The following is a 12,958-nucleotide window of genomic DNA, read 5'->3' on the forward strand; positions in this document are numbered from 1 at the left end:
GTGCTTGTGCTCCCCACCTTCCCACTCTCATCCTGAGCAGCCTCTGCTCAGAAAAGCCCACGCTTTTATCTGCTGTCCAGCCAGTTTGTAAGTGCCAGGAAGACAAAGACCTTGTCTGTGAGTTGTCACCAGCACACGCCTGGCTCACGGTTGACATTCAAACATTTGTGGAATCCTACTCGTCCCATGAAATTGTAGTCAGCTTAGTTCCTAGCTTTGGAACCGTGACTGTACAATAAATGCATAATGAATGTACGAGCTTAATATAAATTTAAGACAGAGCAAGACATTTTTATAAATGATCCACCTATAATAATTGTTTTAACTTTATTAAGGATGATGTCAGAGGAAATGTGCTCACATGAAAAACATATCCAAGAACTGCAATTTGAGGTGGGGGGAGGGGTGGAGGTGGTTAGTGGATAACAGAAAAAACTGTTCACTGAAATTTCTAAACTCTGAAACTCAACCAGGGAAATATATGTAGCTCAATGGTAGATCCTGAGCTTCATGAGTAGAAGGAGCTGGGTTTGATCCAAGGCACAAAACAAAACAAATAAAACCACCACTGACAACGGTTAAAAAAAAAAAAAAGAGAACAAAACAGAACTGGTTTACCACTAAAAATCTCTACAGTTTAACTGTGACACATTACAACTGATCTCAATAGAGAAAAGTTGAGGTTGAAATATCAGTTTTAGTGAAAAAATGATTTAAAACAGTAAAACATCAGTAGTGTGGTACCATGCTTGGTTAATGTCATCCTTCTTTCATTTGAAATGAGATTACATTTTATGAAGAGTTTCTTTTCAAGTCAATGAGTGGGTCTGCTGTTTAGTGTAGTTTTCCATTAACCAAGTGTGTTATGAGCACAGAGGATGACAGGCAACTATTTCCTTACCATCTGACCATTTAAGCTCAACTTCTCATCTAAAGCAAAGTGACAAAATTTAACTTAATAAAAGAGGTAATTGGGGGTCTGAACTTAAAAAAATAAGACAATGATATCTAGGGTGTAGCTTTATTAGCTTTATGAGGAGAAAGAAAACACACACATGCACACACACACAATACCAGTTATCATCACTAATTAATCGAGCCTAACACAAATTCCCTTTCCAATGCCAGTGGGTGACTTAAAAGGCCAAATGCTGAGCAAAATATAATCCCTCCAGGGTGGGAGCACAACATAGACCACATTTCCCAGCAGCATTCCCTGATTCTTGAGACGGTTTTGAACCAGAGTGCAGACAATAAAATGCATGCAGACATGTTGGGCTCCTCTTCCTCACCTGAGTCACGAGAACCGCCTCTGTGTGCCCCTGTCTCTTCCTCCTGTTGATGGGACTTTGTGTGACTGGCTGTCCATCCTTCTTGACTTCACATTATCAGTAAGTTTATTAGGCCTGAGAGAGTCTTGCTGGGCTACCCTGGGCCAATAATAGAACCTTGGGTTGGTCCCTAGGATGCACTCGTCTTGCATCCAGGCAGCCAGGAACAGATAAGGCTGCTTTCTTGACCACAATAGTCTCACGATTTATTTATAAGTATAAAAATTCCACTTCTATGAGCCTGCCCGTTCAGCTCCGTAGTAAGCTAAGAGCAAAGGAAGTTATGACAAGGGCATCTTGAAGGGCTGGGAAATAGTATGGAAGTTAGAGCTCACTTCATGGGTATGAGAGAGAACTTTAAAAATTCCATGGGAAAGACTTAGGAATAAAGTTCAGAGGGACAAAGGACTTCTGAGGTGCCCTTGGAAGACAATGGAAATGGAGGCAGAGCCTGAGAGAAAAGGCAAAGTCTGTATTGAGTCATCACTTGGTTCCGGTGCTTGGGTAAATTTGTGACCAACTCACAGTCAATTTTTCTTTCTGCTCACCCTTTCTACAGTTTGTAGGTGTGACTAAGAGGGTTATGCAAGTATATACAAAACAGAGTAGGGGGTGGCAAGAGTGTCGGAAAAAATAGACAGCAATTCAATTTTTGGTTTTGGGTCACACTTGAGTGTGCCTGGGGTCTACTAGGGGTAGAGGGGGGCCATGCAACACCAGGAATTGAAACCAGAGTTCGTGAAGCCAGAGCATGCCCCCAGTCTTTTCAATCGCCTCCCCTGGGCCAATAATTCCATCTTATAGCAGAGAAGAGTGGTTCCTTTTGGTTTCTCTCTATACTAGTTTTCAGATACTATCAACAAAAGTGAGAGGTGAAGGGAACTTAATGTAGCTAAGGGAAAAAGATCAAGTAAGTCTGTGAACTCAGAACAAGGCTCATCTCCAAGCTGTTGCTCCTGTACTGAAACACTTAGTTCTAGAACAGGGAAAATAACGGGGGGTGGGAGGAGTGGTTCTACAGGGGAGGGCAGGGAAGGCACTGCCCTAAGGCTTCTTTATTTCACCATGAGCAAAGGGGGAAAGCCCGAGAGTGGAGAGCCACAGACATGGCTTTGAACTCAGAAAACAGAAATCTTGTTTCATCTCCAGCCCCATGCCTCAAAAACTTGAGGCATGCCAAAGGGACTCGGCTTTGAACTGGTGAAATAGAAGCTTTTGTTAATTGGGGTCATCCCAGGGAATAAAAGAGGAATGAGAAGTGGAAGCAAATCCTCCCACTTGGACTTCTGGGCTTCATTTTAAGATAATCTGGGAGATGTTTCTTGGCTCCTGTGATTCAGAGCGGCTCTATGAAGAGATCTGGCTTTGACCTTCTTTTGGAGGAGGGCCTTCATGAATGGAAAGATGACCCACATGTCCCAGCGATCTGTGGGTAAATTCTGAAAAAGTCTCAGGGACACTTGCTGCCAAAGCAATTAAACGACAATTACATGAGTTTGGGGTTTGTGACAGGTATCTTTATACCTGTTTAACCAGCAGAGGTGGAAAATGCCTATTATTTTCAGCTGATTTAATCCCCAAAGCAAAACCATAAAATTTGAAGTGTCCTCATAGAGTCAGGAGTCCTTGGCAGAAGACAGTGATCCTAATTTTGATCTTTTATTTTTCTTATTCGGGGGGGTGTCCCCAATCATGCTGGAGATGTGGTACCCAGGGCTACCCAAGTGCTGGGACAGGAGACATGGAGTTTGGGGGGAAGGATTCAGGGCCTCAGCCACGAGAAGCATGTGCTCAGTGCTCTGAATTTAAAATAGTCTCTAAAAGCTCAACTACACCCAGAAACCATTATACGTGCCATCAATGTCACCATGGATAAAGTTGGTCATTCCTTTGCATAAAAACAGCAAAGAGGGGCTGGAGCAATAGTACAGTGGGTAGGGCGTTTGCCTTGCATGCGGCCAACCTGGGTTCGATTCCCAGCATCCCATATGGTCCTCTAGCACCGCCAGGAGTAATACCTGAGTGCAGAGCGAGGATTAACTCTTGGTGTCACCAGGTGTGACCCAAAAAGCAGAACAAACAAACAAACAAAAAACACAACAGCAAAGAATAAACTGCACTGAACAATCTTCACCTTAGGGATGCTAAAATGTAAACAAGCCAAACCAAAAGAGTGAGTCCTAGCCACAGGGGGGCAGCCCAGGGTACAGATGCTGACAGGAAACTAGAAGCTCTGTCTTTTTGTCTGCAGGTGGCCCTGCGCCCTTGTAGCTGTGGGGACATGAGCAAATCACTTGCCTTTTCTGTACCTTGATACATTCAGCTGATCTTAAAAATGCCTGTGTCTCAATATCTCAATACTAATTGGGGTTCTCTGTTACAGTATTTAACATGTACCTAGCACTTATTACCTGTCTCATTGCTGCTATTACTGTAAATCGGGTGTAAGAGAATCACAGATTTAACAAATCTTAATTGGCTTCCTTTAATCTGAATGAGTTCACCTAGATGGAGTTGCCAAACCTTTAGACATTGTTTGAAATAAGCGGTAATGGTTTTGTCTCCTAGATGCCCCAGCTCTCTAGAAATTAAATGAAATCATCTTCTAAAATGGAGTCAAAGCATTTTCTTCCCCTGAAGAATCGCTCAGAGCCCAAAGGAGCCGATGACTCAAACACAATGGGTGAGAGTTTGCATATTGCTTTGCATGACATTTGCATGCAACCAGTTCATTTTCGCTTGAAGTGAAAATCCGCCCACCATCTGCTCCTTTCCTAGTCTCTTATGATCCCCTAGGTGTTGAGTTGGCTGTCTCTGCCTGGGAAAAATGAAGCTGCTAAAATGCAGTAAGCAGTTTCAACATGTGATTCTCTAGCCAAAGAGAGCAGGGAAATTCTGTCTCAGTTCGGCCCCATCATCGGGCATCTCTGTGGACCATGCTACTATGGGTGCGGGATGGGAGCACTGACAAATACATCAGGCAGCATCTGATCTACTCAGCATCTGAGTATAAGATAGTGCACCTGATGGTAAACCAGATGACTCACCACTCTCTTAAGTGACTTAAACGATGGTTTCTGACCACCAGTGACTTACAAAATCAAACCAGAGCAGAGCTTTTCCAAGTGTGAACAAGTATGCGGTAGTGAACCTTCAACAAAGACTGGCTTTCACCCGGAATAAAGGTAAAGGTAAAGGCCCTCCCGTTGTTCGTCGATTTGCTCGAGCGGGCCCAGTAACATCTCCATTGGAGACTTTGTTGTTACTGTGTTTGGCATATCGAATACGTCACGGGGAGCTTGCCAGGCTCTGCCGTGCGGGCGAGATACTCTCGGTAGCTTGCCGGGCTCTCCGAGAGGGGCGGAGGAATCGAACTCGGGTCGGCCATGTTGGCTGCGTGCAAGGCAAATGCCCTGAATACTGTCAGGATTTTCAGGTAAACACATGACAACCAGTATCTGGCAATTTAAAAAAAATCATTTAATTAATCAGGGCCCTAGTGCTAGAATCTTCTATCAGCTCCAAGCATTTATTTAAATTGAGTCATCAGATTCTTGAGTACTTGTCCAAAGGTGATAATGGACCCACATTTTGATTAAAGCTTAGTTAGCTGTCATTTCTTGGAAATAACTGAATATTTTTATAATCACAAACATCTATAAAAATATTAGTATATGAACTAGACAATGGCCTTACCAGGTTGGATCAATTATCTATTTCTCATGTGAGAGCCGAGAAGATCTTAATAAGGTGCATCCTGTAAATTAGACTTTGAATAAGGCATATAAACATCAAGCCATGTCCATAAAGCATACTACACCCACACGTAGCTGGAGGACCTAGTTAGCCATAAGGTCCCAGATTTGGGGTTCAAGTAGTGGGACACATGCCTTGCATGTGTGAGGCCCCAAGTTGGACTCCTCAGCATTGACAGGTGCAGCCTGACCCACCTTGAATCTTATATTGGTCATAAATCCCCAAATTCCCACCAGAACACTGTAAATATCATTGAAATGATTAGGTCAGGGCAACTGCCTTGCACGTGGCAATGTGGGTTTGATTCCCGGCATTGCATATGGACCCTCGAGTACTACCAGGAGTAGAACCAGAAATAACCTCTGAGCATCACCAGGTGTGACCCACAAAACATAATAATAATAATAATAATAATGTCATAGCATTGCTATTTAACCACTGGGTTTGGAAAGGGTAGCTTTGCAGCTGTGTTAAGTGCCTTTAGAAGGTACCTGCCACATTTTGCAAATTGGGAGTACCGTGTAAAATATAATACACAGGTGGGCATTCAGTATCTCACTATACCAACATTTTCAGAATCAATGTTAAGATAAATACCCAAAAGATAAGTCATGTTACTCTTCACTTTTCCCAAAATGTGATTCTTCATGGGATAATCTTTACAATTCCAAACATTTTAGTGATCATTTGGCTCAGTACCACTATTTTTATAGATGAAGAAGCTGAGATACGGTTTGAAAGCTGTCACCTCCTTTTTCTTTAAAATAAAAAAAAGGTACCCCCACCCCAGCCCCCACCTCCCCACTGCTGCCTGGACAGGCCTGCACAGTGGAAGGGAGGGTTAGGACCTGGCCAGGCTAAACTGCCATGAAACTGTGAGTGGAGAGAGGAGTCTCTCAGTCCGGAAATCAACCCAGGGAATTCTGGACATGGAGGCTGGGTCATCTCCTGAGTCTGGCTCTTCAGGGCAGAGGGCACAGGGGTTCCCCCAAGGTGTGATGTGGCCCTGCCTCAAGCCACTTGAGCATGCATCCACCTGCTTGGGCGAGCTAGGAAGGCAGACTCCTCACAAAGGACACGCCAGCAGGCTGAAAGCTCCATGTGGGGCTGCACGTAACTGCGGCGCCTAGTTCAGAGAGCAGCTGCCTTTGGATCCATGGGACCGCCTGGCCGCACACTCTGCAGACAGAACTGTCTCCTGGCGTGTGGGCATCCAAATAGGCCTGAAGCTGGGGAAAGGAGGGGGTCCTTGCATTCAGGAGGCTCAAATCCCGACACAGCAAAGCTGAAAAGGAACAGCAGATGTTTGGGTCTACCTTCATCTAGGCTGTGTCTGTGTCCCGGGAAGGCTGATCCTCAGGACCCCTATTCCTTGGCTTCTCACAGCCAAGCTGAGCTGAACTCAGCCAAATCCTGGGGTGTGGTTCTCCAGGTACAGAGGTACAGGCACAACTCTCTGGGGACAGGAAAGGAGACAGACGTGTGTGTGTGTGTGTGTGTGTGTGTGTGTGTGTGTGTGCGCACAGACCTCAAGGAGGGTGAGGGGAGCAAAGATGCTGAGAAGGCGTGTGAGCGGGGAGCAGAGAAGCAAGCATGACCATCCCCCAGCTCCTGGGGTGGTGTGTGTGTGTGGGGTGGGGGGGAGGTGTTGGCGGGATGGAGGAAGCACAAAGCCTCCATGGGCTGTGCTTTCCCAACACAGTAGCAGCCTATGGCAAAAGGTCCAGCTTCAGACCCTCGCACTGTGTCCCCAAAGGGGTACAAACGTGTGCTCCTCACATGAGAACATGTTTTCAAAAAGCTCATAATTAAAAAATTCCCCAAGGGCTAGGGAAAGAGCTCAAGAAGATGTGCTCAGGCTCTGCCTGCCAAGGACCCAGGTCGGTGCCCTGTACCACACAGTCCCCCAGCACCGTGGGGAATAAGCCCCCAGCACAAAGCGGGGGTGACTCCCAAGAACCAGGTTTGGGCCCCGACACGTATATTTGTACAGATCCTGATTAAAGTGAGACAGTCTTGGTTATGAAATGAATACACACGAATAATGCAAATAACTAATCCCTGGTGATTTGCATTGTCCCTGGCTGTGCTGGAGAGAGGAAGGGTTCCAGCACAATCTTTGGGCTGGCTTTCCTTTCAGTCAAACTCAGAAGTGGCTGCATCCTTTAAGGGTGCAAAGGGCACAACTGGGACATTTTGGGAAGGACCAGGGAGAAGTCAGAGAGCTGTGGAACAGCTGGAGAGTTCTCCCAGGTCCTCCAACCACTCTCTTTATTCAAATCACTTTCCTTCCCAGAGCAACCCCATTGTTAGGCCCCTGGGAAGCAGTTACTGGAGAGTAGGTTCTAAAGGGAAAAAACAGGGGCTGGAGTATAGTGGATAGGGTGTGGATAGTACAGTGGATAGGGTGTTTGCCCTGCCCGTGGCCAACCTGGGTTCAATTCCCAGCATCCCATATGGTCGCATAAGCACCACCAGGAGTAATTCCTGAGTGCAGAGGGAGGAGTAACCCCTGTGCATCGCTGGGTGAGACCCAACAAGTCAAAAATAAATAAATAAATAAAAATGAAGGGAGAAACCAAATACTTTGGACAGGTTCACTGGGCTGCCCACAGCTGCTCCCAGGGACAGCCTTAGAAGGCTGGCTTTCCTGCTCTTGAGATACAGTTAAGAAGCCATTCATGCTGGGGTTTCAGTCATACAATATTCCAACACCCATCCCTCTACCAGTGTACATTTCCCACCGTCAATCTCCCACTCAGCCCCCAACCTGCTCTATAGTAGGCTTGTTCTCTCTCTCTCTCTCTCTCTCTCTCTCTCTCTCTCTCTCTCTCTCTCTCTCTGTCCCTCCCCCCCTCTTCTTTTGGGTATTATGGTTTCTCTGGATATTCTTTAATACATCTCCATTCAGATCTGAAAGATTTTTTTAAGTCTTTAATACCTAATTCCCAGCAGAAATATTTTATTTCCAATTATTTAATTTGTTTAAAAAAAAAAACAGGATGTGTCAGGAGGCACTGGAAAGGGGAGTTGACGGCTGAGCAACATACCTGCTATCCCCAGCGTTCGCCACGTACAGCTTGCCCAAGAGGCAGACCACGATGAGGGCTGTACAGCCACCAGATATGTTATAGGAACTCCTTTCGCGTTCAATCTGGAGGTCCTGGAAAAGAAGGCGAAGTTAGTGGTGGACTTGTACGCGCACTTGTACCAAAGGCTTTCTCCGCCTCGCTCTTCTGACATAGCCTGGAGAGTTGAAACACACTTAGTTCCAAGAAGAGCAAAGGCCCATCAATGCTTTTTCTTTCTTTTTTTCCCCATCACCTCCTTCTGGAGAGCAGAGTGGCAGAAGACTGTCTCAGTTTGAGATCATCCAAGGCCATCCTCAAGCCAGAGATGGAAAACCAGATAACAAGCAGATATACCAGACAAAAACTGCAGCACTGTAGCACTGTCCTCCCGTTGTTCATCAACGTGTTCGAGTGGGCCCAGTAATGGTCTCCACTGTGAGACTAGTTGTTACTGTGCTTGGCATGTAGAATACGTCACGGGGAACTTGCCAGGCTTTGCCGTGCGGGCAAGATACTTTTGGTAGCTAGCTGGGCTCTCCGAGAGGGATGGAGAAATAGAACCTGGCTCGTCCGGCCACGTGCAAGGCAAATGCCCTATTGCTGTGCTATCACTCCAGCAAAAACAAAAAGAATAAAATGAAAACTGCAGTCACTAAGTAGCACAATGTATGGAAAACTTAAGACTGAAGTGCATTTGCGAAAATCCAACAGAGAAGCTGCTAATGCCAAGGACCTGGAGCTGATCAGTGCTTGTCATCCCAAGGATGCCAATGAAGAGCTTCTTCCCATAGAGATCAGGCCTCAAAGGGCACTGTCCCTTCTTAACATAGGCAGGACTCATTCCTTGATGCACCCATCAAAAACATGTTTCCAGACTGGTCTGATGCCCAATTCACACAAGGACACACTGAATTACAGCTCCCCTCAGGCGAAGCTTCCTGTGTCAGGCAGTTCTCAAGGCCTAGTGCTTCATGCCGAGATGCTTCTCATCCTTATAACAGCCTCATTAACCTCCCTGTTCAGATCCAGGGAAATGGGTAACTTATTTCACTTGGCGGGAGCCACACTCTGAACTAGTTCTTTTCCTCCAAAACCTGCAACTTGCCAATGAATGCGGCTTCCTCAAGAAAATAAATGAGGGCTCAGCACCCCTACTGAAAGAGACCCATCACTCTGAAAAACCTTGCATTATTGAGAGAGCAAGGGTTCCTGTGACCTCTGCTGAGTTGCTGAAAATTAACTGCATGCTGCCAGAATATAGCTGGGCACTGACAGTCAACTACTGAGGCCGAAGGTGGGAGGCTGAAATCTGGGTACAAAAGACAAGGCTGGTGATTTGGACCATGGGGTGATCTAAGGCTGAGGCACCTTGGTGATTCTTAGAAAATAGAATGAGGGCAAGAGAGACAGTATGGAGGGTTTCAATCTCCTGCTACCATACATGATCTCCTGAGCCTGTCAGGACTGATCCCTGAGTACGGAGTGCTCAGGAGAAAGCCCTGAGCACTGCTGGATATGACACAAAAATTGACAAATAAATAAAAGAAAGAAAATAGAATTAGAGCTTCAAGGCTTCACTTAGGCTCCTTGAACAAAGGAGGGCTAGCTGGTCATTCCAGCACATGCCAATCACTGCTTTGCTCCGCCAGCCTGCGGTGGGAATTCCAAGCTAAAGAAATCATCAGGGGAAACTGCAAAAAAGGGTCTCAGTCGAGGGTCTAGGCTAGGAAGGCAACAAGGTCACAAAGACCATGGACAGAGGGAGAAACTGACCTATTGAGGGCAAACAGGGAAGGAGTTAGGTGAAGGGAAGAAGGAGGGATGGGTTTGGGTAGGCATGGGGCTGGGTGGCGGGGAAGTGTGCATGCGAGATGCAGCTTAGAAAGGCTGCAGTAAGTCATCATAACAGCGGAACAAACTTGAGGCCGACCTCCAAAGACTACATTAAAGTTTTAGAATTGACAAAGACTGTGAATATGTGCATAGGACTGAGAAGATGGTGTTCGTGTATACACTCAACAGGTCTTCTAGATGTTTCCCACCTCCTGCCCCCTCCCCACCAGGCCTGAGGGCTGGGGCCGAGACCTTTCACTATGGATGGTCCACACTACCCCAGGCTGTATCAGTGGGGGTTATGACGAGGACAGGGCAGAAAGATGTTTTAAAGTGCCCGTTTTTTCAAATGGTCCCGCACCCCTTTTCCCATGCCTTCCCCTGAGAAAAGTTGCTCCCTGACTGATGAAACAGAAGTTCCGTCATGGGCTCAGTGAGCTCATGAATCAGCACCCCAGCATCAATGAGAAAGTGGCCAGCTGAAGTGAATGAACCGTTATCCGAACCCAGACAGGAAAGGAAAGGGGCACATACATCCAAAGAAGGGTGAGCAGGAGAGAATGTCAAAGGGCCAAGAAGATAGCTCAGATGGCTGTTGTCAGGATTTGCACATGGGAAGCCCAGGTCCCATGCTCTGCACCACATGGTCCCTAAGCTCCACAGGGAGGAGGGGAGGGAGGGGAAGGGAGAGGAAGGGGAAGGAGAAGGGGAGGGGAAGGGGAGGAAGGGGAGGGTGTGGGAAGGGGAGGGGAGAAGAGGGGGAAGGGGAAGAGGAAGGGAAGGAAGGGGAGGGGAGGGAAGTGTTACAACAGGTAACGCACTTGCCTTGCATGTGGCTGACCTGGATTGGATCTTAGGCACTTTATATGGTACCCGGATTATGGTCAGGAGTGACCTCTGAGCACAGAGCCAGGAGTAAGCTCTGAGCAGTGCCAGGTGTGGCCCCCAAATTTAAACAAAACATTTTCTAAAACATTTTTTTTAAATGAGAAAGAAAGGAAACATCAAGATGTCTAGATGGAATATTTAATTTCCAAATAATACACTAAAACAGAACCATATTTGCAGAAGGAATTTGCGGGTGAATTAATTCACCTTTTTTTAAACAATTAAATAATAATAAAACTTTGATCTTATAAATGAGTGCTCTTTTCCTCAGATAAATACACAGTCTGCTCTATGCCACACCAAGACTAGTTTTCCTGGTTTTGTTTTGGATGTTTTGCAGCCATCAGAAAAGCCATATGGGGTGCCAGGGATTGAACCCTAGTTGGCTGCATGCAAAGTAAGTACCCTATCCACTATCTCTCTAGTCCCAAGTCTGCTGCTTTGAATAAAGTGGAATAAAGTGCTCAAGCTACACAAATCAGAATCAGTATTTCTTTGAACACGTAAGGTCTGAATAAATGACAATGTTGATTGAAAATTCCACCGCGGCCTACGTTCAGTACACACCATAGGGCAAGCCGCTGTCTGTCAACGTAATCAAATCCTTGTATGATGCAATTTGGGGCAACATGGGGGTCCAGCATCCACTGCAAAGCCATCCCCAGGGACTCACAGAGTTCACGCTGCATCAGATGTGTTATCAAGCATCGTCTCACAAGAAAACCTATTCATGAAATCACATAATCCTGACAAAAACAAGACTAAGATTTTTTGCTCTAGCAGAGTTCCTACCTGCTAGTAATTTGGATGTGGGATTTCTCCCCACCACACCAGCTTGCTTTAATTTTTTCTTTTTCTTCTTCTTTTGCTTGTTATTTGGGTCTCATCTGGCTCTGCTCAGAGGTTACTCCAGCTTGGTGCACTGAGGTTCATTCTTATTTATTTTTGCTTTTTTGGGTCACACCCAGCGATGTACAGGGGTTACTACTGGCTCTGCACTCAGCAATTAAATTACCCCTGGCGGTGCTCAGGGATGGGATGCTGGGAATTGAACCCGGGTCGGCCGTGTGCAAGGCAAATGCCTGACCCGCTGTGCTATTTCTCCAGCCCCGCACTGAGATTCACGTGGGGCCAGGAAGTGAACTCTGAACCTCACCCACGCAAGGCAAGGCTCTACCACTGAGCTACATCCCTGGTCTCTACCTTTAATTTGAGGGGGAAAGTTCTAATGAGTTTGCCCGTTTCACCTCTTGCTAAAATACTAATGATATTGCTCAATCATTTGAAAAAAAATATTATTTGGGAGTGTGAGGTCACACTCAGCTATGCTCCGTTGACCAAATATGGAACCAGGGATCAAACTGGGATTGGTCACATGCAAGCACCAGAACCCCCTGTACTATCTCTCTACCCTCAATCATATTTTTCTAATTGATTTCATTCTTTTTTTCCCCCATCATTTCCTGTGTTTCAACTATATTCCTTCCCAACATAAAGAATGCTGAATTGGGCAGCACTATTCAAATAAATAGTGGAGGCTTGGTTACTTTCTACCAGGCTTTCATCTTCCCCTCCGATCTGTGTAACTCAATGTCCACCACCATAAATGGTGGAGGTCTAGTTACTTTCTACCAAGCTTCATCCTTCTCCCCTATCTGCGGTCAAGCACACATTTCAATGACATGTGCACTTTCTGGAACCACAGTGACAAGGACTGAGGCTGTCTTCCAGAGCCTTCATTACCCTAAATATTAAGTACACTCTGGTTTCTTCTAGAACTGGGTACAACTGAAACATACTCTAAAAATAACCCCTTTCACCTCTCCCTTCCCGAGAAGTCAAAATAGCTCATTATTTTTCCTATACCACCCACTCCTCTTTAAAAGATGTTTTTTTAAAATTTGCAATATCCAAGGGAATATTCAAGGACGATCTGGGGTGATTCTTTTTACTACCAGATCAAACATGATAAATGAAGTCAATTAAGACATATTAACTTTGTGTTGAGTATCAAGTGTCTTCTAATCCTCTGCTTTTCCAATTAACTTAAGCATCTCATACAGTAAGTTAAAAAGGAAA

The 12,958-nt window shown here is 45.7% G+C and overlaps 1 protein-coding gene across 1 annotated transcript in view; it reads right to left on the bottom strand.

The window, feature by feature from the left end:
• The window catches only part of PPM1H (protein phosphatase, Mg2+/Mn2+ dependent 1H), a 321,888-nt gene that overhangs the window by 149,855 nt on the left and 159,075 nt on the right, over positions 1 to 12,958 (bottom strand). The window contains exon 4 of the mRNA XM_056117678.1: positions 8,138 to 8,250. Within this exon, the coding sequence (XP_055973653.1) occupies positions 8,138 to 8,250 (113 nt within the window). The remainder of the gene's footprint in view (positions 1 to 8,137; positions 8,251 to 12,958) is intronic.

Source organism: Sorex fumeus, unplaced genomic scaffold (assembly GCF_029834395.1).
Source record: "Sorex fumeus unplaced genomic scaffold, SorFum_2.1 ptg000035l, whole genome shotgun sequence".
NCBI lineage: Eukaryota > Metazoa > Chordata > Mammalia > Eulipotyphla > Soricidae > Sorex > Sorex fumeus.